Source organism: Notamacropus eugenii, chromosome 4, assembly GCF_028372415.1.
Source record: "Notamacropus eugenii isolate mMacEug1 chromosome 4, mMacEug1.pri_v2, whole genome shotgun sequence".
Taxonomy (NCBI): Eukaryota; Metazoa; Chordata; class Mammalia; order Diprotodontia; family Macropodidae; genus Notamacropus; species Notamacropus eugenii.
Window position 1 is genome coordinate 66447033 of NC_092875.1, and position 26047 is coordinate 66473079.

The 26047-nt window shown below is 47.2% G+C and overlaps 1 protein-coding gene across 1 annotated transcript; it reads left to right on the forward strand.

The window, feature by feature from the left end:
- The first annotated feature begins 11 nt into the window (after positions 1-11).
- On the forward strand, positions 12-24886 carry COPE (COPI coat complex subunit epsilon). Its single transcript, XM_072601604.1, has 10 exons — positions 12-234; positions 5944-6006; positions 7643-7743; positions 9013-9165; positions 14601-14654; positions 20602-20683; positions 22846-23001; positions 23496-23564; positions 23873-23947; positions 24600-24886. The coding sequence occupies exons 1-10, from the start codon at positions 103-105 to the stop codon at positions 24645-24647; spliced, it is 933 nt and encodes a 310-aa protein (XP_072457705.1). The 5' UTR covers positions 12-102; the 3' UTR covers positions 24648-24886.
- Positions 24887-26047: the final 1161 nt, after the last annotated feature.

Sequence of the window (26047 nt, forward strand, 5' to 3'; positions counted from 1 at the left end):
CTTCTAGTTCCGCTCAAGGCCAGAACTACGATTCCCAGAGGGCCGTGCGGGCGCCGGCTTGCGTCACTTCCTCCTCGTCTCTGTCGACGTGTCGGTAACAAGATGGCCCCTCCGGCTCCCGGTACCGGCCCGGCCCCCGGCGGCCCAGGGGAAGTGGACGAGCTGTTCGACGTGAAGAACGCCTTCTACATCGGCAGCTACCAGCAGTGCATCAACGAGGCGCAGCGCGTCAAGGTGCGTGCAGCGGGCCGGGACGGAGGGCAGGGCGGGAGGTCCGGGGTCCGCGGCGCCTTCCTCCTTCCTCGGCCCCGGCCTAGACCGTGGTCAGGGCCGGGCCCGGGGATTCCTAGCCTAGCCCAGCCTAGCCTAGCCCAGCCCAGCCGCCAGGGCCCTTTAGGAGGGATCTCGTCCAAATCCTCGCGCCCCATTTTGCCGACGGGCAAACTGAGGCCCAGAGGGCGCGGACGGCCGATACAGCGAATTCCTTCAATTCAGCGAATGTTCATGTAGCGCCTCCTACGTGCTGAGCCCTGGGGAGACCCACGACGATGGGACCTGCAGACAGGGTCCTAGGTGCCCAGGCCAACCCCTTCGTTTTACAGGTGGAAGAAACTGAGGCTTCAGAGCCGCTAACGATTTGCGCGAGGTCAGCAGGTAGTAAATAGGAAACGGAGATTCACAGCCAGGACCCCGGACTCCAAATCCAGCCTTCTTCTGGGGGGCGGGGGCAACACACTAAAACTTTGAAATGTTCACCCGGGCCAAGAAAAGGCAGAGACGAAGTGCTCTAGGTAAAGGAGACCTCGAGAGATTGTCCAGCCCCGCTTGTACCTGAATGGTCAAGAATCTCCTCCCGCCCCCAAATTTTATTTAACAAGGGGACATCTGGCCTGCACAGGGAGATCTCTAGTGATGGGCACCTCACTACCCGCCGAGGAAAACAACTCCACCCTTGGACGGTTCTCATTGCTAAGAAGCCGTCCCTCCTCCCAGTTAATGGTCTTTCCGCAAGCCTCTCTAGGGAAGCCTGGTTAAGACTAGCTATAGATAGTCAAGCTTCATTAACCTCATCTGGGACTGTTAAAGAACCTGAGTGGGCTGCCTCAGTAGCTAGGATGGGAGGTGTGGTCAAAAGACAGAGTAGAAATTTTCTGGTAGGGCTCCAAACTTAGATGAGTGTAAACTTGCTGAAAGAGACCTCTAGGTCCAAGGCTGAACCTTGGAGTTTTCTGTCTTCCCCCCACTCAAGGCTTTCTCTCCTCCTGAGAGGGGAGGTGGAAGGGCAACTATGTATTTCCCTACCCAAAGTAAACGGGACCTTTAAATAGCTAAATTGTCTACCTTGGACAGCTCTTTGATCTCAACTGGGTGGAGCCTACCATGAGAGGGGTGTCAGGTAGGAAGTGGTCATTTTTATCCATTAAATGGTAAGTTTTACAGATGATTAAGAAAAAGTTGCCTTGGACTAGTTTTTGGGAAAACCTAAGCTTGGTGCCCTCCAAAATCCAGGCTCCAGTAAGGTATCTTCATAAGGCAAACTTGTAAGTATCAGGTCCCCAGCCCTGTTTTCAATTTAGGATTTTCTACAGGTTTGTCATTTGAACATTTACCAAATTCTTCCCAAAGGTGGCAGGTAGAAAGAAATAGTTTCAAAGGAGCCCAATAGCAAAGGTAATGATTTACATGTTCAGAACACTCTACAGTTTAAAAAAGGGGGAAGGAAAGAACCTTCACATACATTTTGATTTGATTCTCGTAGGAGCCCTGTGAGGTAGGTAGCAGAAACATTATCCTCATCTTTGAGAATAAGTTCTGGGAGGTCAAAGACTATTTCATTTTTGACTTTTTATCTCTAGGATGGTGCCTTACATTCTGAGTTGAATGAAGAAATAGAGGCTTCATCCACTTTTTCTGTAGGAAATCCTATAGAAGTCATGGAACTTGAGAGTTGGAAAAGGCCTCATTGTCCAACCTATATATGAATGGAATCTCCCCAATGACATGCCTGAGAGGCAGTGATCCAGCCTCCAAGTAGAGGGGGAATCCTCCCCTGCTCCAGGCAGTCCATTCTGCTTTCTGAGAGCTGTCATTGTGAGAATGTTTTTCTGACCTCAGTCCCAAATTTGCTTCTCCAGAATTCCAGCCCATTGCTCCTAGTTCTACCCTCTGATGCCAGCTAGAACAACGCTCGTCCTGCCTTCACGTGACAGGCTTTTATGTACTTAATGATCTGAATCTTCTCTTCTTTGGGCTAAACATGCCCTAGTTCCTTCTCTCTGCAGACTTCCCTGTGGAATCTCAGTTAAGACTGACTGTGGGACATCCCTATGATGTCCTCAGAGTCCGTGACATGGATCCAAGGCTCTACACCATCCTGGTTGCCCCCTAATTGGATATAGTACTCCAGATGAAGTCTGATGAGATCAAAACTATGCCCCTCTTAAGGCAGCCCAGATTATCCTGGCTTCTTTTGGCTTCCACAGCACACTGCTAGCTCCTGTAGAGCTAGTGATCCACTTAAACACCCAGATCTTTTTCAGATCAGCTGCTTTTTCTCTGTGCTTCCCCATCTTATGTTCATGAAGCTGAATTTTTGTGCCCACATGCAGGTTTCCCATTTGTTTCAGTGAATCTTATTAGATTCAGCTCAGTGCTCCAGCCTGTTGAAATCCTTTTGAATCCTACTTGTCATCGGAAGTGCCAGCTTCTTCCAAGCTGGGTGTCATTTGCAGACTGGATGAACCTGCCACTTAGTCATTTATCCACACCATTGATCATTGATAAGACTCAGGGCTCCTTCTGCCGTGCTGACGCAGAATCACTGGCAGCCCCTGCTGAATCCATTTAATGTGTTATTTTCAATGCATAGCTTTTCCACAAAAGTGGTAAGAGAAATTTTATCAAAAGCTTTGCTAAAATCTGCATAAACTCTATCCGTTGCCTTTCCCTTATTCACTAGAGACCCTGTCAGAAAGGAAAGTGGGATTAATCCCACGTTAATCAAAGCCGTGCTGGCTCTTTGTAATCCCTACTTCCTTTTCTAAATAAATGTTTGCCAGCTAGCTCTATAATGATCATTTCTAGGGTTTTCTCAGGAATTGAGGTCAGGCTCACTCTTCTAGTTTGCAGGCTTTGGTCTGTTCTCTTTCTTACAACTTGGGACAACCAGCATTTTCTATTCTCCCATTCCCTCTCCATGCTCAGCCATGGCAGACAGTGCCCGCTCTTTGAGGACCAGAGGGTGTGGCTCTTCTGGGCTGGGTGCCTTGGGTTCGCTCTCATTTACTCCTTACTGATCTGCTTTTTGGTCGTTTATGTTCAGTCATTTCTTCTTAGCAGAAGAAAGCAAAAAAGAGCAGTTGAGCACCCCATGCTCTCCAAGTGATCATTTCCTCGATTCCCTTGCCATTCTTGGGTCATTCTGAACTTTAACATTGTTACAGAACTCACCTATGCTCTCATTCTCATCCTCATTACTTGGCTTTGCTCCCATTTTTTCTTCTTTTATTGTAGAAGCTAAGTTGGTTGGTGAGTTCCCTATGTATCCACATTGGTTTCTTCAGACAAATGCCATTTTTCCTCCTCAATGAAGTTGTTTCCCTTCGTTTAGTGTCTTCAGGATTTCATTCATGAGCATCTCCCTTCTCTCCTGAGCCCACTTCCCTGAGATCCTATTCATCTCTCCTCTGAGATCTTTGAAATCTGCTTTCCTAAAATTGAGGGTAACTCCATGTCAGATGGTGCTCAAATTTCCTCTCCTCCATCACAAACTCTAGGATGGGGTGGTCCCTTTCCTGTAAGGTTCCCATCCTTTCCATCCCAGCAACTCGTGCCTCCTTATTAATGAGTATCAGAACTAGAACAGAATTTCCCCTTTGGTTTTGAAGAATGAAATTGTCATTAAGGCAAATCAACAGATGAGTCAAGGAGCTGGGACATGAGTTGAGCATTTAAGGAAGCTAAGGACTGTAAGAGGCAAAGATCAGGAGGCAGGCAGCACATTGAAGGTCTGAGAGGCAGACTGAGGAGGCCAGAGGTGGGATGCCTGGAGGTCTGGCTGGAACATAGTGTTGGAAACTTGAAGGGGAGTTCTATTCAGTAAGGCTGGAAAGGAAGGCCAGTGCCAGCTGGGGAAGGGCTTTAAATGCCAGGCTGATGAGGTTGTATTTTATCTTGGAGCCCCACACCCCCATATTTCCCTCCCCAGAGTTTGGTCTCTTGGCCTTTGGGGTTTGTCTTTAATCAGCTTTAAAAAGCAAACAGATCACATCTCAGAAATTCGTTGGTAAATCAGTCTGGGGCTTGGATTACATTTTCCCATAGAAGCTATTAATGCATTGTGGTTGCCTCCTCCAGGTGGAGAACCCTATTCCAGCCTTCTCACTTTACACAGGAAGATACTAAGACACAGAGAAGGGAAAAGACCTGTCTAGGTTTGAGCCAGACCACTGCACTTCAGTAATCCTAGAAAATCCAAAGTCAGCAGATGAACCTATTTCATGAATGGAACCAACTTTTCCTTAAGTTCCAGACCCTGATTCTGACTATGGCAGACAGGAATTGGTGCTTGCCACAATCTCATCACTTGCTCCCTGTGCAAGACATCCTGGTCATGGGGAGATACATTCAAAAATTCTGCTTCCCAGTCACCCTCAAGAACTACCCCTGGCTCCCATGTCCTAACATCCAGTCAACTGCTGAGTCTTATTGATTCTCCCCCGTGGGATCTGGAGTCTGTCACTCTCATTCTTCATTCATTGCCATTCCCTTGTTAAGGCCTTTTTCACTTTTCCCCACTTCCTAAGTGGTCTTCCTATCTCTGGTCTCTCCCTTCTTCAATCTGTACTTACCTCCTTGTCAAATAATCTTCTTAATACATGGTTCTTACCATCCTACTGTCCAAGAACTTTGTAGTTCCTCATTGCCAACCAAATAAAGTATAGATTTCTTATCCTGGAATTCCAGGCCATCTGGATCCGACCTACCTTTCTAATGTCTGTCATTGGTCTCCTTGATCCATAGTACATTCTAACTAAATGGGGTTATCCATCTCTGTTTAGGGTCCATCCCCCAAGACCCTCCTCTGATTCTCCGTTGGATGTGATCTGTGTTCAGATTTCTCAAAGTACCCTATTCCTGCTTTTCTCTTTGTAATTAGTCTAACTTTATTATAATTATTTATGGACAAGTCTTTGCTCCCCACTTAGATGGTCAGCTCTTTGAGTTCAAAATCTGTGTATCCTTACTACCTAGAATAGGGCCTTGAAGACTGGAGGCACTTGTTGAATTGTATTTCTCCAATATTCCAGGTTAGCTTAGCCCAGCGTGGGCCTCATCTGCACTGAGAACTAGGAAGACTGCTTAGCCTTGGCTGTTCCAGTACTCTGCTGGTGCTGATAAGGCCTGAACTTGGTCTATTCTGCCCTGCTCAGGAAACTCCAGGAGCTCCAGATCTGTCAAGAATGAGCTACAGACTGATACCCTTCACAATCAGGCCCTGGTCTTCCTTTCCACATCTACTACACATACCCCCCTCTCCCAAACTCTCAGTGGTCCAGCCAAATAGAGCTTTTCCTACCCAAACCTCTATTTCCCTTTCCCTACAGCCCTTGCAGGACTGTCTCCCACACCTGATGCCTCCCCCTGCGCCCCTCCCCCCCACCCCAATTCTTGGAACCCTTAGAACTGTCCTTCAAAGCTCAGCTGCTGTGCCACCAAGGGCCTTCCCTGATCTATCCCAGCCTATGCAATTCCTTTTTATTTACTTTGTATATATGGTATACTTATATGTTTACATGTATCCCCCAATAGGATGTAAGCTCCTTGAGGGTTGGGATTGTTTGTGTTTTCCTAGTCACTGTCCCTGGCATATAGTAGATGCTGCTGATTGACTCCATTTCCATATGTGTATGTGTTCTTCCTAACATCTTTTGTTCTCTCTAGCTCTCCAGCCCAGAAAAAGAAGTGGAAAGAGATGTCTTCTTGTACAGAGCTTATCTCGCACAGGTGATGATGTTTTCAGACTTTTGTAGCTCGCCCACCTCATTCAGAGTTCCCATGCCTATATAACAAAGTTAGGTTGCCTCTTTATTATCCATTTCCTTGGTTCTGTAACAAATTTCGATAGTAATGATAGAAAGAGCTAAAAGGGGCAATGGCAATTGTCAATTTCGAAGAGAACCTCAGAGATCTTCTCTTCCAAGTGTTTCCATTTGATGGAGGAGAAAGTGAAGGTACAGGGCTTTCTGAAGATAGCAGGCAGGGCAGGCCTCTGTTAACAGAGAGAGAAGGTCAGTGCTTCATTTTTAAAAAGGTTTTACTTGTGCCTTACACATTAGTTTCATTTTCCACTAACTTCCTCCCCATCACCAGTAGAATCATGATGACAGCAAAGGAATGCAGTTAAACAAAACAATGTGATTTGTTTCCTCATCAGTTCTCTGGAATCAACCTGGTCCTTCCATGGATCTGGATTCTGAAATCTTCATATTGTTTTCCTTTCTGTTAATGTGATTGGTGTGTACACCAGCCCCTTGGTTGTTTCTTTTCTTCTGTATTTTGTCCAAACAAATCTTCAAGATTCTCTAAATTTTTCATGTTTACCTTTTCTTAAGAAGCAGCATGACTGAGCAGATAGTATGGCATCATTGGAATCAGGAAGCTTCGATTTCTGGTCCTTCCTCAGCAACAGACTCACTTTGTGACCATGGGGAATGCCCTTAACTTTTCTGTGCCCCAGAGAAATTCCTAAGATTCTGAGCTATAGATTGCTAATCTACACTGATGGAGAAGTTTCCACAGTAGGCATTACCCACAGAGAAGAATAGGTCTAATCTAGTTCCCCCACAAGCATTACTTACAGTGTACTAATATCCTTTTAAATTCTCTCTCCTTGCGGGGCTGGGAGTGAGAAAGACTCCCTAGAGTGTAGGACTGGGTCAATATGTTGCTTAGTTTTATTGAACTGTTTTGTCTTTTTCTTATTGTTATAAGGGATGGCTCCCTGGGAGGACAAGGATAGAGAAATTATATTATAAATTAAGATAGCAATAATATTTAAATGAAATTTATAACCTCTATACAACAACTAATAATAACTAACATTTATATAGCACTTACTACGTGCTGGACACTGTGCTAAGTGCTTTATAAATATTATCTCATTTGATCCTCACAACACCCCTGGGAGGGAGGTGCTATTTTGATCCCCATTTTGCAGATAAGGAAACTGAGGGACCCACAGGTGAAGTGACTTGCCCAGAGTCATACAGCTGTTAAGTGTCTGAGGCTAGATTTGAACTCAGATCTTCCTGACTCCTAGTCCAGTGCTCTGTACACTCTCCCACTTAGCAGTCATGTAGCCAATAACTATTGGGGCTGAGCCTGGGGCTAAGCGCCTCAGGCTTCCTCCCTCCAAGTCCAGGACCTTCTCTGTTGTAGCCCAGTGCCTCAGAGAAGACATAGGCTTCCTTGTGGCCACTGGTATTCAGACTGCTCCCTTTGGGGTAGGCTGTCCACAGCCCTGAGGGTACAGAAGAGAGTAGGAACCCTGCCTGGCTTCTGTGGCCTTACCACTCTGAGTCCTGAATGACCTTTTTTATGAATAGGGACTGATATAATGGGATATCTCTGCTCTCCACAGAGAAAGTATGGTGTGGTACTAGATGAGATCAAAGCAAACTCCTCTCCAGAGCTCCAGGCTGTACGAATGTTTGCAGAGTATCTTTCCAGTGAAAACCAGAGGTGAGTGGGAGGGGCCCAGTGCAAATGGACGGGTGCTCAAAACAGCAGTACCTTAGTTTCTTCATCTGTAAAATAGGAATGATAGTTGCCTACCTAGCTCACAGACCTATTGGGAAAAGCACCACAGAGATGAGAGTGGTTCATTAAAGGGTTGAGTCTCTTCAAGCTTCCAGGGCCAGTATTTATCAGCCTCCAGCAAAGGAGAGGTCTCCATGATGTTTCTGGGCTGGGGCTGGTGCCTTCTACACATTGTTGCTAAGGTGTGGAAGAGATTTTCATGTTTCTGGTGACATTGGATACGGATTCTATAAGACCTTTTCACCTGGCCTGTCACCAGGCCCCAGTTTTGTTCCAGAAGCAGACCAAGAAGCTTATAGGAAAGATGCTTTCATGGGCTCTGTACCTCTCAGACCACACCCACCTCCAGTCTGACTAATTAAAGGCTTCTTACCCTCCGGCCCTCTGAGACTACAATGGACCTTTTCCAGTACTGGAATTTAAGTCTTTTTCCTTGGAATTCATATTTTATAAAGGAGAATGGACTAGGGAAGTATACTCTCTCTTTCAGCCTCCAGCCTAGTTGACATTTGACATCAGTTTTAGAAATATAAATTATTTTTTAGAAGGGGACAACTGGAATCTTGAAACTAGAAGATTACTAGAACATAGTATCTACAATCTTAGAACTGGGAGGACCTTTAGAACACAGGATATCAGAACCAGGAGAGCCGTTAGAACCCAGGATGTCAGAGCTGGGAGGGCCTTTAGAAATAATCTAATCCAGCACCTCATTGTTCAGATAGAGAAATCAAGGCTCAAAGAGGGGAACATGGCTATTAGTTTTTGGCTCTGCCATAGGCCAGTGTCATTAGTGATTCTTCATTGGGCTGTCCTGAGCCTGGGCTCCAGCATTTCATCTCAGCTTGCATATCAGCAGTATCCCAGTTGAACCTGTCACAGCAGTCAGGGGCAGGGGAAAGGGAATGCGAGGACCTGGATTTCTTCTCTGAGAAATAGCAGATTTTATTCATTCCCAAAGCATCACATTAATTGGGGAAAGCACTCATAAATGCTGTCAATGTCTATCTGGATTGGCTCAGTGATTCCTAAGCCTCCTCCCTGCTCCAGCATTCTGAAATCCCTTCCACTTTGGATATTCTATGGCTTTGTGAGTCTGTGAGAATGTTTTCCCCTAGGATTACTAGGACCCAGGAGATCCCAGGGAATGGGGGGAAGGAGGTACAAGCCCTGATCACCTCTACCTTGCAGAGATGCAGTTGTGGCAGACCTGGATCGAAAGATGGCCAAGAATGTTGATGTGGCCAATACCACCTTCTTGTTGATGGCTGCTTCTGTCTATTTCCATGACAAGAACCCTGATGCTGCTCTGCGAACACTGCACCAGGGGGAGAGCTTGGAGTGGTGAGTATGACTGTATGTCATGATGTCCTTCCCCATCCCCGCCTCCCAGCACCCATCTACAAGCACTGCAAGGAGGCCGGGGGGCAAAGACACATTCTTTGGCATGCAAAGAGTTTCTCTGAACTGTTGTCATAGAAACAGATGAATGAGTCTTGTCTAGAAATATTCAGGCCCTTCCAAAGCCTGTGTGTTTGGAAGCCAGAACTCCACATTTGTATTCTGGGTAGATGTCCTCCCTGAATGGTGAGGGACTCACTTCAAGGACATAGCCCAGAGGCCTGAAAGCACCTTTATTCTCTCACGCTGCTGAAAGCAGCTTTGTCTTTGACTCTGCAAACCTGGCTCAGCACTGTTTCCTTTCCTCCCTCAGGAGAGTCCAGGATGTCTTGTGCTGCAACAAGCGGCAGATCCAGCAGGCTCAGAGCTGACTTCCAGTTCAGTTCAGTAAACACCAAGTCAGAATGTTTTTAGTAAGCACCTACCATGTGCCAGGCACTGTGCTAAGTCCCACGGTTACAAAGGCAAAAAACTGTCCCCATTTTCAAGAAAGTAACAATCTAACAGAGGAGACGATGTGCAAATGATTAGACCAAGACCAACTGTGGACGGGATAGATTGGATAGTCTCCTTCAAAGACAAAGGAGGGCTGAGAAAGGTTCCATGTAAAAGGTGGGAGTGTAACTGAATCTTGAAAGAAGCCAGGGAAGCTGGGAGCCAGAGAGGAGGAAGGAGAGAACTCCAGGCCATGAGGGGAAGAGCAGCCAGGAGGCCTGTGTCACTGGATCACAGAGTCGAGAGCAGGCGGAGCAGTGAGGAAGAGGGGGAATGAGGCATACGAAGACTGGAAAGAGGAGGGGCCAGGTTACAAAGGGCCTTGAACACCAAACAGAGGAGTTCTTATTTGATTCTGGAGGCAATAGGGAGCCATGGGAGTTTATTGAGGAGGACATTGACATGGTTGGACCTGTGTTTTAGGGAATACATAAAGTACCTCCTATGTAAAAGGCCATGCGGTCTTAAATGGACGATATAAAGATGAAACAATGGGGTACCATGGAGAGGGTGCTGAATTTGAAGTCTGAAGATCTGAATTCTAATCCTGCTTTTTCCCCTTACTGCCTGTGTAATGACTTCAGACAAGGGCCTTCATTTCTCTCGCCTCACTCTCATCTTTAGTTACACTAGATGGCTCTGAGATCCCTTCGCAAGCTGAATCAAGGATTCTATGACACATTCTTGTTCTTCAGGAGATGTGTCCATAAGTACTGATTAGACTGTGGTAAAAGCACAAGAGCGGTGCTTCCACCCGGGCCATGCTGCTCCTGGGCCCTCCACGCCTCCTCATGATGCTTGGCTCAGCCCCCAGTGCCTCCATCTTCTCCCCTCTCAGGCCCTCCCTCTCCCTTGGGCTCCACTTGCCACCGTAGTCAGTGCTGTTCCAATAACTATCCAGCCACCATCTCCTGGGAACCCCACCCCATCTCCTACCATTTCACACCTGCTAACCATCAGCTCTTTCTCCCCTGCTCCCAAGCTGCTCAGCATCCCTGACTGCTTTTGTCCTCTACACATTGTTGGGTGCCTCAGGCAGCTGGGCCCTGTCTGCTGCTCATCGGTCCTTCTGTCCCCCTTCCTCTCGCTGAGACCCCACTTTGAATGAGATGCCCCCTTCACTGAGTATATTGAATGCCTCTGGCAGGAACTTTCTTGGCCTTTCCCCACATCCTGCCCTGTCCCCTCAGTTCCCTGGCTTACCAGCCAGGAGACCCCCTTCCCGCAGCTGTGCCCTGGATCCCCAGTCCTCCCCATCTTCCTGTGCTATCATTCCATATAATACTCTTCTCATGTACCTTCAGTCTGTCTACAGTGATGAAATTCTGAGCCATCTCATGTCCCCTCTGCCCTTTAGTATGAAACTTCTAGAAACAACATCTAGTCACCTTCTGTCTCTCTGTCCCAGCCCTAGCTCCTCTCAGACCCCACTGCTTGGCACCTGCCCTGTCCTGCTCCTGTAGCCCCCCTGCCAGCCCCATTGACCTGCTTTGAGCCTTGGTAATAATATTTGCACCATTGCCCTCAGCGTGTGTCAGGAAAGGTCTTTGTAAACCCCACAGGATGGGGATAGGAAGCAGACCTGTGATTTCATCAGTATTAGGACTTCCAGGAGATGGAAACTCCCTCTCCCAGCGCAGATTGGCACCTTCTCTGTGCCTTCTCATATTAAAGCATGGGCGAGGGCACTGAGGTTCAGCGCTTGCCCAGGGTCCCTGCCAGGATTTGTGTGAGGCAGGGCTTGAACCCAGGCTCTTCTGGGTTTAGGGTCTCTATCCACTATCACCCACTGCCTCCATTGTAAAGATGGTCGAGTTTTAAAAGTACGAGCTAGGATTCCCCTTGTTATCCTTTGCTTTTGCCAAATCTAACAGTTTTTTTTTCGGTCCTCATCTTTTTTTGTGGCTTTTGACTCAGTAGACTGTCCTTTTCTTGTGGACTCTCCCTGTTCCCTTGTCTCCTCACTCCTTGTCCTCCTTGTTCTGCTTAAAGGGCGTCTTTCTAATGTCAGGAGAGAGTCCTCCAGCATCCCTGACTGCCTCAGTGTGTCCCAGACCGAGAGGCTCGTCTTACTCCTTGGCCTGCTCCTCCTGTCAGTGGTGGCCCAGTCATTCAGACTTCCATGTTTGTTGCGTTGGTATTAAGTTGTTGCTTCTCTTTCCCGTCTAACCTCCCGCAGCCAGCTAACCACCAAGCCCTGTCACTGCTGCCTTCATGGCATCCCTCTATAGTTTCTTCCTCTCTAGCCCTCTAGTCCAAAGCCTCATCACCCACCTGAATGGCCCCATGGCCTCTTTTCAGCTCTTCTAGCCTCACTTTCTCCTCCTCTTTTGCCTGGCTGCCACACTAGTCCTGTCCTTCAGAAGCTTCAGGGTCCCTGATGCCCTGTAGGTGACGTTGGGAATGCTTTTGCCTGGTGGCCTAGTTCAACAGCCTGCCTTCACCTTAGCACCCATCTTCCCCTTTGATTTATGTATTCTCTCTCTGTGTGCACCAGCCAGCTGAGGTGGCCTGTTCCCTCTGAGCTGCCCTGTCCCTCATGTGCCCAGCTCCCTCTCTTCCTTCCTGCCCATCCTCTGACACCCAGCTCAGAGGCCACACTGTTCATGGCACTGTCCCCAAGTTTGCCCATCCTCCCCAGATGGTGATGACAGATATTCATTATTAATGACCCTTATCTTCTTGGACCTGACTTGGTACTTCTCTGATGAACTCCCATGGCGTCTGTTGTAGTTACTCATGTTTGCATCACCTCCACAAGCTCCATGAAGAATTGCCCATTGCAGTGTTTGATACACATTAACTGCCCAGAAAATGTATGTTGGGGGCAGCTTGATGGCAAAGTGTTTAGACCACCAGGCCTAAAGTCAAGAGAGTTCAAATCCAGCCTCAGACACTCGGTACCTGTGTGACCCTGGGCAAGTCACTTCACTCTATTTGCCTCCATTTCCTCATCTGTAAAAATGAGCAGGAGCACTGTAAAAATGGCGAAGCACTCCAGTATCTCTGCCAAGAAAGCCCCAAATGGGATCATGAAGAGTCAGACAGGCCTGAGCAGCAGCAGCAGCAGCAACAAATATTGGTTATGTTGAACTTGGGTGGCATTAGGGCTCATCCTTGAAAAATGAATAGGATTTGGAACATTAGAGATGAAAGCATAAGTATTCCAGGCATCAGTGATAGAATGGGGGAGGCTCAAAGGTGAGAATGTTGTCCGTTTTGGCTGGCCCCTGGAGTCTGAAGGGGAGTATGGTCAGATGAGGCCTATTCTGAAGAGGGAACCTGGATTGCAGAGGACTTGAATAGCAAACTAAGATGTTTAGCTTCCGACAGGGGGATCCATGGAAGGGTCTTGACCAAGAGAGTGTCAAGAGTTTGTGGAAGGCTTACTACTATAGAGAAGCTCAGAATGAGATGGTGTCTGCCAGAGATTCCCTGGATTGACCATTGTTAAGGACAGATGTCCTTCAGGCAGACCTCCACCCACACAATAGAAGCTTTTAGGACAGGTTTGCCCCTTGGACTTTTTCTGCCACTCCCAGGCTTTGCCTTGAGACCATAGCCCTTCCCCTCCCTCTTCAGCCAGCATCTTCTCTGCATAAGCTGTATTCAGTTGCCTGGTCACAGGGTGCAATGTGCGGGTGCCATATCCATACCCTGTTTGAGGTAAAAGGAAGTTACAGTTCATGGTCTCCTGACTCCAATGAAGCCACATACTTGAGTGGGGTAGGAGCAAGAGGACACAGAAACAGTCCTGATAGTTCACTTGTGTCTGTCTCTAGTGCTTCCTAACAAACCAAGGAAGTAGGAGATGTGAAGAAGATCATTCCCATTTTACAGATGAAGAAACTGAGACTCAGGCAGTGCAGCTGGACTAAGGCTACCTAATGAGAAAGGCCCCCTGACTTCACTCTGCCACAGCATGCCTGAGGAGGTTCTAACAAATGACAGCCATTCAGAAGACCTTGGCTGGGTGTCTAGGGGTCAGAAGACAAGGCCAGCAGTATGGCTCTTGGCAAGTGACTCGGACCTCCTTCCGTCTTTTCCAAGTTAAGATTCTTAGCTACCTGCCTTATGGGATGGCTCTGAGGAATGCACCTTTTAAGCCACAGAGTGACAGAGAAGTGGTTGTTATTGTGATCAGTGTGATTTTAAAATGAAAAAAGAACCAAGTGGTTTGCAAGGGCTGAGGAGGGAAGGATCAGTGGTGGCCGCAGTCTTCAGAGAGAGGCTCCCTTGGAGCTGGGCATCTAAGGCCAGGATCAGGCCACATGCTGCAGGCCAGGGAGGGATTGCCCACATAAACATGGTGCACCTGCCCTGGGCCTGACACCCGTCTTCCCTCCTAGCTCAGCTGGGGGTGGGGGGATGCCTGTCAGGTCTGTGTTTCCATTCCAATTGGAAAGTTTATCACCCACCAACCCCAGCTCACCTGGGCTTACCTGTCTCTTTTGTGGGCTCATGATCTATCCTTTCCTGCTCTCCAGGTTTCGAGCTTTCCTGATGACTTCCCCCTACATGTCTTTTATGTTGGTTTTATGTTGCCTTCTTCATTCAGAGGCTATTGAAATCCTCCTTGATGCTCTGATAATCCCTCCCTCTTGAATCCCTTGAACAAACTCTTACCACTGTCTTGCCATCCCTCTTGAATGACCTTTGGGAAGGAGGTTTTCCCAGGGTATGTGTCCTGAGGTATGGCTCGGCTGCAGTGGAGATCTCCTGGCTCTGGCTTACTCAGTAAGTCGTAGCACTTCAGAGTGACTGATATTCTCAGCTCGTCCCTCTGGCCAGCATTGCCACCGGGGTCTAGGAAAAGGGGGGAAACAGTCAGGGTGCCGTGACCTGAGCTTAGAGTGACCTCCTTTTCTATCCTTTCCAAACAGCATGGCCATGATTGTGCAGATCCTCCTGAAGCTGGACAGATTGGACCTAGCCCGGTAAGATCACATGCTCGACACAGCAGAGAACCCTAGACCACATCTGGCACCAACCTCCCTGAAGCACAAATCCCCTCTGGTGTCCCCAGGAAGGACCATCCAGCCTCCACTTGTGCCCCCCAAAAGGAAGCTTTGTCTCTCCTGGATAGCTTTCATTGCTAGAAACCTTATCCTTTGTGCTGAGGATGAAGGGATTTTTCTGCATCTTCTGCCCATTTTTTGTAGCCCAGTTGTTGCCTCTAGGGACCAGCAGAGCAAACCTAATTTATCTTTCAGTGGACAGACTTCCAAGAAAGATAGCATGTATCCCCCAAGTCTGCTCTTCTTCAGGGTAAACATTCCAGTTCCTTCAGCTAATCCTTGTATGACTTGCTTTGGAGTCCCTTTCCCCTGCCTTCTTTTGGGCATACTGTGTCGCACCATGGTCCTCCTGACATGGGGCTCCCAGCCCTGAGCACTGTACTCCTCTTCCTGGGGTCTGACCAGGACAGAGTACCCAGCCAGACTGCGCTCTTGGTATCTGTTGGCCTAGTACTGTATTACTATAACTCTAGTCCAGTAAGAGCTCCAGACCTTGTTCCCACAAAATGTATGAGCTTGTAGAGTTTACTTTGTTGGATTCAGGTGTAGGACTTCACTCTCATCTGTGTCCTCCAGTCTCTGCTCTACCCTTCTGGGCTAAAGAGGGCAGACAGATCAGGATGTAGGGCCCAAAGTCAGAGCAGGAAGGCACCTTAGAGATCCTCCAGTTCAGTGCCATTATTCTAGAGGTGAGGGAACAGGCAAAGGAGGCACCAAGGCCCCTTGGCGAAGGAGGGCAAGGCATCAAGGAGCTGGGTCTGTCTCCCAGTTACTCGGGCATGCCCTCTTTCAAGTGCTTCCTCTGGTCAGTAGTTGACCACCTTGCAATTCATCTCAAGTCCTTTATGATGTCTCTGCCCTTTTCTCTCCCCAGTGCAGTTACATGGTAAGCTCCTAAAGTGATCATGGGTAGGGCTATTACTGCTAGGCACATATTACCTCAAAAGTGTGGTGACTTCCTAGTGTAGAGTCTCCCTGTGCTTCCCAGCACCAGGACCTTGGGGTCTGATTCTTTGCCTGCTGTACTTCCTCTCAAGGGCCCTGCAGGAAGTGTTTGGGGAGTTGGCAACAACTGAGAATCCCCTTCATTGGAGTAGGTTTACACAAGGAGGACCCACAGTGAGAGGCATCCCCCTTTTCTCCTGACCAGGCTTCCCCCCTGGTAATGTGGGTCATTGGCATTGTGGCACCTTCCTCCTAGAGGCTGAGGGACACCTTTTACAAACCCTTAAAGCATCATGTCAGTGGGAACCAGTCAGACTATTTGGTGCTGATTCCTTCTTCCTTTTCACACCACTTTTTGGATGTCATCAAGCCAAGTCAGCATTCATTTATTAAGTGTCTACTGTGCCAGGCATGGAGCTATGTCTAGGGGATACAGAGAAAGGCAAAAACACAGCCCCTGCTGATAGTCAAGGAGCTCATGGTATAATAGGGAGACGTGCCAACAATGTACAAACAGGGGTAAGCAGAGAGAAAGCACTCAGCCTAAGGAGGACTAAGAAGGCCATCAGAATGGAGGAAGAACAAGGAGGCAGGGTTACTAGATCATAGAACAGGGGGGTACAGGGGTATAAGAAGATTGCAGAGGTGACCAGGAGATCTTCTCTTTGGCCCTGCTGGGAATAGGGAGCACTAGAGGTGATTGAATGGTCAGATGTGCACAACAGGAGGATGATTGACATCTGAGTAGAGAAAGGACTGGAGCGGAGAGAGGTCAGCTAGAAGGCTAGTGCAGGAACCTGGGGCTGAGGCAATGAAAGCCTGCCCCAGGTAACATTAGGGTCACAGGAGGAAAGAGCTCCTGTATTAGAGTGGTGATCATAGGCTGGGACTACTCGTGAGGAGTCAGTCAAGGATGACCCTCAGCTGCCACAAGCTTGGGTGACTGGGAGGGCAATGGAGAAGTTGGGAAGAAAGACAATGAGGTCAGTGATTCACATAGCTTTTTTAAAAATTTTTTTATTATTTTATCATATCACAAATATGTCCTTCCACCCCTGTTCCAGGGCCAAAAGACCCCTTACTATAAAGAATTGAAAAGAAAGATAAAAAAGCAACTCAGCAAATGTAATGACCACATTAACCATGTCTAACTGCATATGTCGTGTTCCATGCCATAGTTCCCCCTCCCCCACTCCATTTTTAGGCTTTTCTTTGGAGCCAACCTTGGTCATTTTAGTTGGACAGTGTCTTGTTTCAATCTCTTTGTCCTTTTACATCGTTGTACTTACCATGTATGTTGTGTTCTTGGAACAGCTCTCTAAAAGCAAACAACTTCAGAGACTTAAGTCTTCTGATTGGCACAGTAATCATTCATGATCACAGAAGATCGTACTTCCATGAAGCTGCCATCTGCCTCAGCATCCGCTCATTATGCATAATAAGGCCTAGATTTTTGGTACACAGCCAATGCAGAAATTTGTTTTCTTTGATTATGCATAGTTATTATAATAGTTTTGTGTTTCTTTTTCCTTTCCGTTGGGGTAAAGGAAGACAAAATAGATTTTTGTTCGTTAAAAATTTTTTTTAATTTTTAAAAGGAAAAATTTCAGCAAAGTTACCTGATATAACAACATATGCAGAGCACCAAACCTTCCCTCGCTTCTGTGAACAAGGAGGACAGTTGTCTTCTCATATCTCTTCTTAGCAGCCAAGCTCAGTCATAATAACTCAGTTTTCATTGCTTTGTTTTTCCATCTATGTTCCAGTCACGATGTGTATTGTTTTCCTGGTTCTGCTTACTTCACTCTGCTTCAGCGCATGCTTCTCTGTAGTTATCAAACTTGTAGTTTCTTACATCATCCAACAGTAATGCTCCGTCACATTTAGGAACCACAACTTATTTATCTTTGCTACACTAACAACAAAAAAAGCTGTTAGAAGTATTTTGCTGTGTAATGGAACCTTTTTTTTTGAGTTTTATTTTCAGGTCTGTATTCTCTCCCTTTTTCCTCTGCTTCTTCCATTAAAAAAGCAAGGGGGATTGGGGCGGGGAAACGATTACAAACATATATAGTCAAGCAAAACAAATACCCATGTTGACCACATTCCAAAAAATGTCCTGATCTGCACTGAGTCCATCAATTTTCTGTCTGGAAGAGGGCAGTGTATTCCATCATGAGTCCTTTGGAACTGTGATAGGTCATTAATTTTTCAAAGTTGTTTGCCTTTACAATACTGTTATTAGAGAAATTGTTTTCCTAGTTCTGCTCATGTCATACAAGTCTTCCCATTTTTCTGAAATCATCATTTCTTGTAGCATAATAATTCCATCAGATTCATAATAATAGCTAGCGTTTACGTAGCCCTTTAAGGTCTTCAAGGTCACTTTTCAAATATAATTTCATTTAATCTTCATAACGACCCTGAGAGGTCGATGCTGTTATTACCTTAACTTTACAGTTAAGAAAACGGAGACTGACTTTCCCCAGTTGATAAGTGGTCAAAGGATATCAACAGACACGTTTTCAGAAGAAGAAATTAAAGCTATCAATAGTCACATGAAAAATGTTACAGATCACTACTGATTACGGAAATGCAATTCAAACAAAACTGAGGTACCACCTCACACTTGTCAGACTGGCTAACGTGATACAGAAGAAGAATGACAGATGCCTGAGGGGACGTGGGAAAATTGAGACATCAATTCACTGCTGGTGGAGTTGCGAGCTGATCCATTTCTTCAGGAGAACAGTTTAGAATATTGCCCAAAGAGCTATGAAACTATGCATACTCTTTGATTCAGCAATAGCACTACTAGATCTGTATCCCAAACAGATCAAAGAAAAGGAAAAGGACCTCTTTGTACAAAAATATTTGTAGCAGCTCTTTTTGTGGTGGCAAAGAATTGGAAAGTGAGGGGATGCTCATCGATTGAGGAATGGCTGAACGAGTCATGGTATACAATTGTGATGGAATACTATTGTATTGTGCTGTAAGAAATGATGAGGAGAGATGGTTTCAGATGGTTTCTTAAAAACCTGGGAAGATTTATAGGAACTAATGCAAAGTGAAGTGAGCCAAACCAGAACATTGTACAGTTTGGTAGAGGGGCTCACCGGGTTGAGAGGAACCAATGGGCCTCAAACTCTTTGGTGAGTTAGGGAGGTATCTACCCCAGGCATGTGAAGACTTCTCCCAGTGAAATGGGTAGATGAGAACAGTTTGTGTCAATGACCATGAAGGTGGCAGAAGCAGGTGCTATGGAGTGCTTAGACACCAAGGTCGTCTACTGGCATCCTGGGCCATCACCAGTCCTCCTGACTTTTGTCCTGTCCCTTTGATGGCTCTGGAAGAGAAAGTGAGGCTGAAGACTTTGTGCAACTGCTTCACTTAAATCCAATTCACATAAGTCAAGACATTGCCCCATGATGTCATTGAACCTCTTTGAAAATGAAGGACAAGCAGCAAAGCAGCAGCAATATTGTCAGGATGATCAGCTGTAAAAGACTTGGCTCTGACTGAGACGATGCTCATAGACAGTTCCAGAGGACTCGTGATGAGAGACGCTTTCCACCTCCAGAGAGAGAACTGATGAACTCAGAATGCAGAAGGAAGCAGACTTTTTTCTGCTCTATTTTTATTGTTTTGTTTTGGTTGTGTTTCCTTTCACGACATGGCTAGTATGGAAATATGTTTTGTGTGACTTCACATATATAATCGATATCAAGTTGTTTGCCTTCTCAAAGAGGCATAAGGGGCAGGAAGGACAGAATATTTGGAACTCGAAATTTTTTAAAATGAATGTTAATTTTTTTACATATAAGTGGGAAATATTTAATGAAATAAAAAGAATTAAAAAGAAAACTGAGGCATATAGAGGTGAAGTGACTTGTCCAGGGTTACACATCTAGTAGTATCTGAGACAGGATTTGAATTCAGCTCTTTCTGACTCCTGTTCTATCTACTATACCACCTTGCTGCCTCAGTCATATACCATGGACCATCTATCATAACTTTGGTCATTTCTCAATTGATCGGCACCCCTTAGTTTCTAATTCTTTGCTACCAGAAAGAAAGCTTCCATCAATATCTTTGCCCATATGCATCTTTTTCCTCTTTCTTTGATCTCTTTGTGGTAGAGATCTGGTAGTGGTGTCACTGGGTCAAAGGTTAGGCACAGTTTTATAGCCCTTTGCTCTCCAGAATGGCTGGACCAACTCACAGTTCCACCAGCAGTACATTAAGTGCCTATTTACCCACAGCCCCATTTTCCCTTTTTTTTGGCTTTTCCAATCCAGGGCTTAGCACAGAGCTTTGACACATTGTAAGTGCTTATAAATGTTTGTTGACTGACTGACTGATGGGTGTGAGATGGTACCTCAGATTTGTTTTAATTTGTATTTCTCTAATTATTAGCATTTTAGGTAATTGTTTTTTTTACGTAGCTATTTATAGCTTGCATTTCTTCCTCTAGAAACTGCTGATTCATAACCTTTGCCTATTTACCAATTAGGGAATGACCCTTATTCTTATAAATTTGACTTAGTTCCTTATATAGCTTAGAAATAAGACCATTATCAGAGAAACTTGCTGCAAAAATTTTTCCCAGTTTCCTGCTTCTCCTCTGATTTTGCTTGTGCACAAGCTTTTTAATTTTATAAAATCAAAATCGTCCATCTTCCTGTGAACTTCTAATCTCTTGTTTTGTCATGAATTGTATGGAACCTTTCTATCTTTATCTTCCTTGGGATATGTTTCTAGCAGTCTAATCTCTGGGTCAAAGAGTGCAAAGTTAAGAAAAAATTCATTGTAAGTTGCTTTCCTGTATAATTGGACAAACTTGTGGCTCCATGCACATTTGCGTTGTGCCAGTTTTCCAGAGTTTCTTTCTCAGCTCTGATTCTCCTTTCTTTTGCCACAGCAAGGAGCTGAAAAAGATGCAGGAGCAAGATGAGGACGCCACACTGACGCAGCTGGCCACCGCCTGGGTCAACCTGGCCATGGTGAGCGTCCTGAGTGCAGGGAGGCCTCAGCACACAGGCCCCTCGGGCGGGAGGAGCCAGGCCTGGGTCAGCAGGCAACTTCCTGCACTGAGGGAGCCAGCGAGTGCGACCTGCAGTTGTCCCATGGATGGAAAACATTCCCCGCTTGAGTCCCTCAGTGTGCAGTGATCTGCAGAAGGGAAGTGGACTCTTTTCCATTTCCAGTTAAATCTCTTGCTACAGGAAAGGACTGTGGCATAAAAAGAAGTGTAAAGACCCACATCAGGAAAGTGACCTGAAGCCATTATCTAAATACCCAGCCAGACTCTGAGTCTCCCCTCAGCTGTCCCCTGTGGTGATGGGGGACTCCACCCTGCAGAGAACCTGTTCCATCACTGGACAGAAATCTGCTTCCTTGTCAGGGCAGTGGAGAGCACATCTAGTCCCTCTTGCTCATGGTGGCCCCTCTAATCCTGAAGACATCAACCCAGATTTCCTTCAGTCTTCTCCAAGCTGAACATCCCCAGCGTTACATTCCTTGTACTTGTTCATTCCAGTGCTGCCTTCTGTGAGATTAGCATGCCCTCCATGGCCTTGAAAACAAAGCTGGTCTCTATCATCTTCCTCTCTTAAGCTGTAAGCATGGGGCCGTGCAGAACATGGGTGCTTCCTAGCAAATGGGGGTGGAATGAATGGCTTTTTGGGAGATGGCCTAGTAATGTATGCATTTTGTGGTAACAGTTGACTGGTCCTGCCACACATAGACATATAGTGTGTCCGTAGCAAGGGGAGGTAAAACCTGAAGCTATAGGACCCATCCTAAATGAAAAAGGGTCTATCACGTCCACAGGTGCAGCTCGGCCAGTGGTTCCTGGCCAGAGAATGTGAGGCTTGACTTTTATCATCCACTTTGAGCTAGAGTCGGGCTGTTTTCCTTTGAGATCAGTCCCCTCCTCTCTTCTAGGGCCACCTGGCTGCCCAACAGTGAGAATGACAGTGGGCCCACTTGCTGTGGTATTCTCTGCTTTGTATTCAGGTTCAGGGTTGGGTCTTCCTGCAGACCAACTACCTCACAGTCCTGTGTCCTTGCTGGAAGTTCATTAGTTCCGTCTCTTTCTGTTTTGGTCCATTTTCAGAGTGATGAAGCCAGAACTTCTCTCTTGGCAGTTTGTCCTGTCTCTGGCTGGGCTTTCCAGGTTTCTGACAAGTTTCTTTGTTGAATCACTGTTTTCAGAAGGCTCTCTTAGAAAAACACAAGGCATTCACAGCCTTTCACCTGGGCTGGGTCAAGTGCCAGTGTCCTGGAACCCAAGAGATTTGTTTCCCCAAGCCTTGGACCTTTTTCCCTGGCTTGATTTTTGTACAGAAAAGATTCCCACTTGTAGAGTGTGTGCTTGCCTCACTTTTCTCATTGAGGAGACTGGAGTCCATTGCCAGTAACTGAATGAATTCCAGAGCTCAGGCTGTGTGCTTCCCTTCTTGTCTTTTCAGAGACGTGTGGGTCAGAGCCATCGAGGCCTCTGAGGGATACAGACACAGTTTCTTTAGTGGCTAGAGAGGCCTGAGCTCTGCTACTGACTGTCTGAATTTGTTCATATTTCTTCCCTTCTCTGGGCTTCCATTTCCCCATACATAAAAGGAAGGGTGAGAAGTAGTCGAGCATAATAGATGCAGGCGGAGATCTCACCTCTCTGACATTCTCTATGCTAAAGTAGCTCCTGGCTCTGACGTTCCCTGCTCTGAGACAGCCCACCTTGAGATTCTTTGAGTCTGTGGTAAACTATAGGGTCAGGCATCTTCCTCTCTCTTAAAGATGAGTTTGCATTGGTGGAAGGCATTTCTTCTGTACTGGGAATTCCCTGCCCAGATGAAAAAAAGCTGGATATGGAGTTCCTGGCTTTAATCACTCATCTTCTTTGTCTTTTCTGATATTCTGCTTGCAAGAAAGCTTCCTGGTTCTGACATTCTGTGCTCCCGGAGGCCTCCCAGATCTTGAGGTTCTGTATGTCTTTGGTAAATTAGTAAGGTTGCCTCCCTAGCCACAGGATATGAGGGTGGGTCTGGAAAGGAAAGCCTACTATTACTAGATTCCTGGGTGATTGAACATAAAGACATGATTCCCAGTTGTCCCTGGGTGGTGACAGGGCAGACCTCCAAGCTATAACAATTGTGTCTTCTTGTAGGGTGGTGAGAAGCTGCAGGATGCCTACTATATCTTCCAGGAGATGGCTGATAAGTGCTCCTCCACCCTGCTGCTACTCAATGGCCAAGCTGCCTGCTATATGGCCCAGGGCAAATGGGAAGATGCAGAGGGAGTTCTCCAGGAGGCACTTGACAAGGTCAGGTTCCAGGCCCCACAGAAGGCAGGCACACCCTAGTTTCCAATGGGGCCCTGGCAGCACCCAGTTTTATGCTCAGAGGATCACCTCAGCACCAGAGGAAGCCTCCCTCAGAGGTAGGCAGCCACCCCCAGAGGTAGACAACCTGGAGTGATTTCTAGCTGGAGGCCCTCTGTAAAGTGGGCATGACAGAGTTTGCCTTGCTGATCACCTTTGCTGAAAAGGGTTGGACCTGGATTTGGATGCCTGTTCTGAGTCACCTGCTCAGCTGGGGACTCAGACAAGTCCCATAGTCCCCAAGTACACCAGGCTCCTTGAAAAGACTGTGGAAATACAGAAGGGGCCAATCCTGATTGCTAGAGGATATTACTCATGGGCACAATGAAGTCACTGTCTGAGGCAAAAACAGCCCCTGAGTCTGTGGAGGGAGATTGGGGAGGGAAGCAAACAGGCCTCTGTCCTCATCCTGGACCTCCTGTCCTTGTTGCTTCCAGGACAGCAGCCACCCAGAGACCCTCATCAACTTCATTGTCTTGTCCCAGCACTTGGGGAAGGCTCCTGAGGTAAGATCCCCCTTGCTCTTTCCCCATTTCCCTCCCTGGTGCTCAGGCCTGTGCCACAGTGACTCTGCGGAAGACACAGGAGAAGACAGCTGGAGCTGTCCAAAAATAGACTCTACCGCATCGTCCGTCACTAGAGGTGTCCAAGTGGGGCTGATGAGTGTGTGGCATCTGAGGAAGGAGCGGGGGAGGGGAATGGTTCAGGACAGTGTCCTCGAAGAAAAGGCCTCAGAGAGCGATGTAGGGAAGAGCAAAATCTCAGAGACAGGACAAGTATTAGGGGTGATGAGTGATCCTTCTTCCTGCCCTAGGTAACGAACAGATATTTGTCACAACTGAAAGATGCCCACCGGTCCCACCCATTCATCAAAGAATACCAGAGCAAGGTAAGCCCCTGGTGAGCCCTTCACAATCCACCCAAGTACCCCATGGCTCCCCAGCCTCCCGTAGGCCGAGCGTCCTACATGAGGCCAGGCGGGCCAGCTCTCTGCTGCCCTGGGCAGACCCTACCTGGAACCGTGGGCCCAGTTTTGGTTCCCACATTTAGGGGTACACTTAAGTCTTTCAAAAGATCACATGTGAAGAGCTAGACGTCACCTCAAAAGCCATTCAGGCCACCCACTCCTTTCTATGGATGAGGAAACTCAGCCCCAGAGAGGATAAGTTCCAATGGAGAGACAGCTGGATGTGAACACAGAGCCTCTGTCTGATTCCAAATCATGGCTGGTTCTGAAGCATCGAGATTTCCCCCTGGGAAGAGGGATTAAGGCCTGTTCTGCCTGTCCTCTGAAGGCAGGTCCAGGAGGATCTCAGGGAAGCAGATTTCAGCTCTTTGTAAGAAAGAACTAAGAGTGGAGACAGTGAGCCCTGCATCAGAGAAGGAATCCCAGCAGGAGCTGGGCCACTGGGAAGGAGGGAACCTCCCCCTTCAGGCAGGGGCTGGATTAGATGCCCCGTTGAGGTCACTTCCTCCTAAGAACTTTGGGGAAGCTTGTGAGAGACTGATGGGGTTCCCCTTTCTTTTGTTTTCTTTTGAAGGAAAATGATTTTGACCGGCTGGCTCTGCAGTACACTCCGAGTGCATGAGAAGGGCCACAGGGATTTGTGGAGGATCCCGGACTCCTCCCCCAGAAAGGAAGAAAACCCCCTCAGCTGGCCATTCTTCCCAAAACAAAGCATTCAGCTTTCCATGCAGGACCATTACTTTTGGAGCCAAAGGGTTGCCCTTTCTTGCAGGTTCTCCTCAGCCTCCCTCAGCTCCTTCTGAGGACTCTGGACCAGGCTCCTGGCCACAGCACCTTTTCCAATAAAGGCTCTTCAGTAAAGGACCCTAGCACGTGTCCCCTGGGGGTTGGGGGGGTCAGGGCCCCATTGGGTCCCTGGGGCTGAGGAGGCCAAACAAGAATCCCATACCTCCTGCCTGTGGAACCCTGGGCAAGGCTCTTGCTCACTTCTGATTGTTTATAAAATAAGGGATGCACACCTAGGAACCTCTCCTCTAGAAGTGGAAATTGTGATCATGATGTCAGGGCTCATTGCCAGGTGCTGCTACTGGGTGGGGTGAGCCCCAGCTCAGCTACCTGAGCCACACCCTGCTCTCCCGATGGATCTGCCATCTCTGGGGGCTGGAAGAGGTGCCAGCACATGTGGGATCTCCCAAGGAGCTTGTCTTCCTGGGCCATATGGGAATGTTAATTGCTCTACACATGTGAATTACTTAAAATGAACATTTATTCATATCTGTGATCTCACTGGATTCTCAACCCATCCTGGAAAGGGCTGGGGACTAGGAGTAATTTATCCACAGTTTTACAAGTGAAGAAAGCTCATAGTGGAAGGAACTTGAGGGCTTTGAATCCGATGATCCTTGACCTCCCTCTTGGTTCTCTGTTCTAAGTTCTAATTACACTCCTTTCCTGGTTCTCCAATAAGTATGAATGCTCCTTCCCAGACTTCTTTGCTGAATCTTCATCCAGGTCCCAACTGCTGACCCAACACTGTCCTGGCTCCTCTTCTCCCCTCATACCATTTCACTTGGTAATCACATGAGCTCCCATGGATTCCGTCATCATCTCTGTTTGGATGGTTTTCAGATCTGTTTAGTCCTTATCTTTCTTGTCCTTCATCTCCAAAGGGTCCAAAACTGAACTCCTCTTTCCCTCAAATACTCCCCTCCTCCTAATTTCCCTGTTACTGTAGAGAGTAACACCTCTCCAGCCCCGAGTCATATAACCTAGGTATCATTCTGGACTCCTACTCACCCCCAGATCCAGGCTGCTGTCACGGCCTGTCCATTCAGCTGCCCTCCCCATCTCTCATTTCACCTCCTTTCTCTGCTCTGACACTCACCACCTAGATGTTGGCTCTCATCATGTCACAGTTGGACTATGGGCCATAGCCTGCTGGCCAGTTGTCCTCACGGCAAGGTTTTCCCAGCTCTAGCCTGTCCTCCACTGAGTTGTCACATGGATCTTTACGCCCCCCCC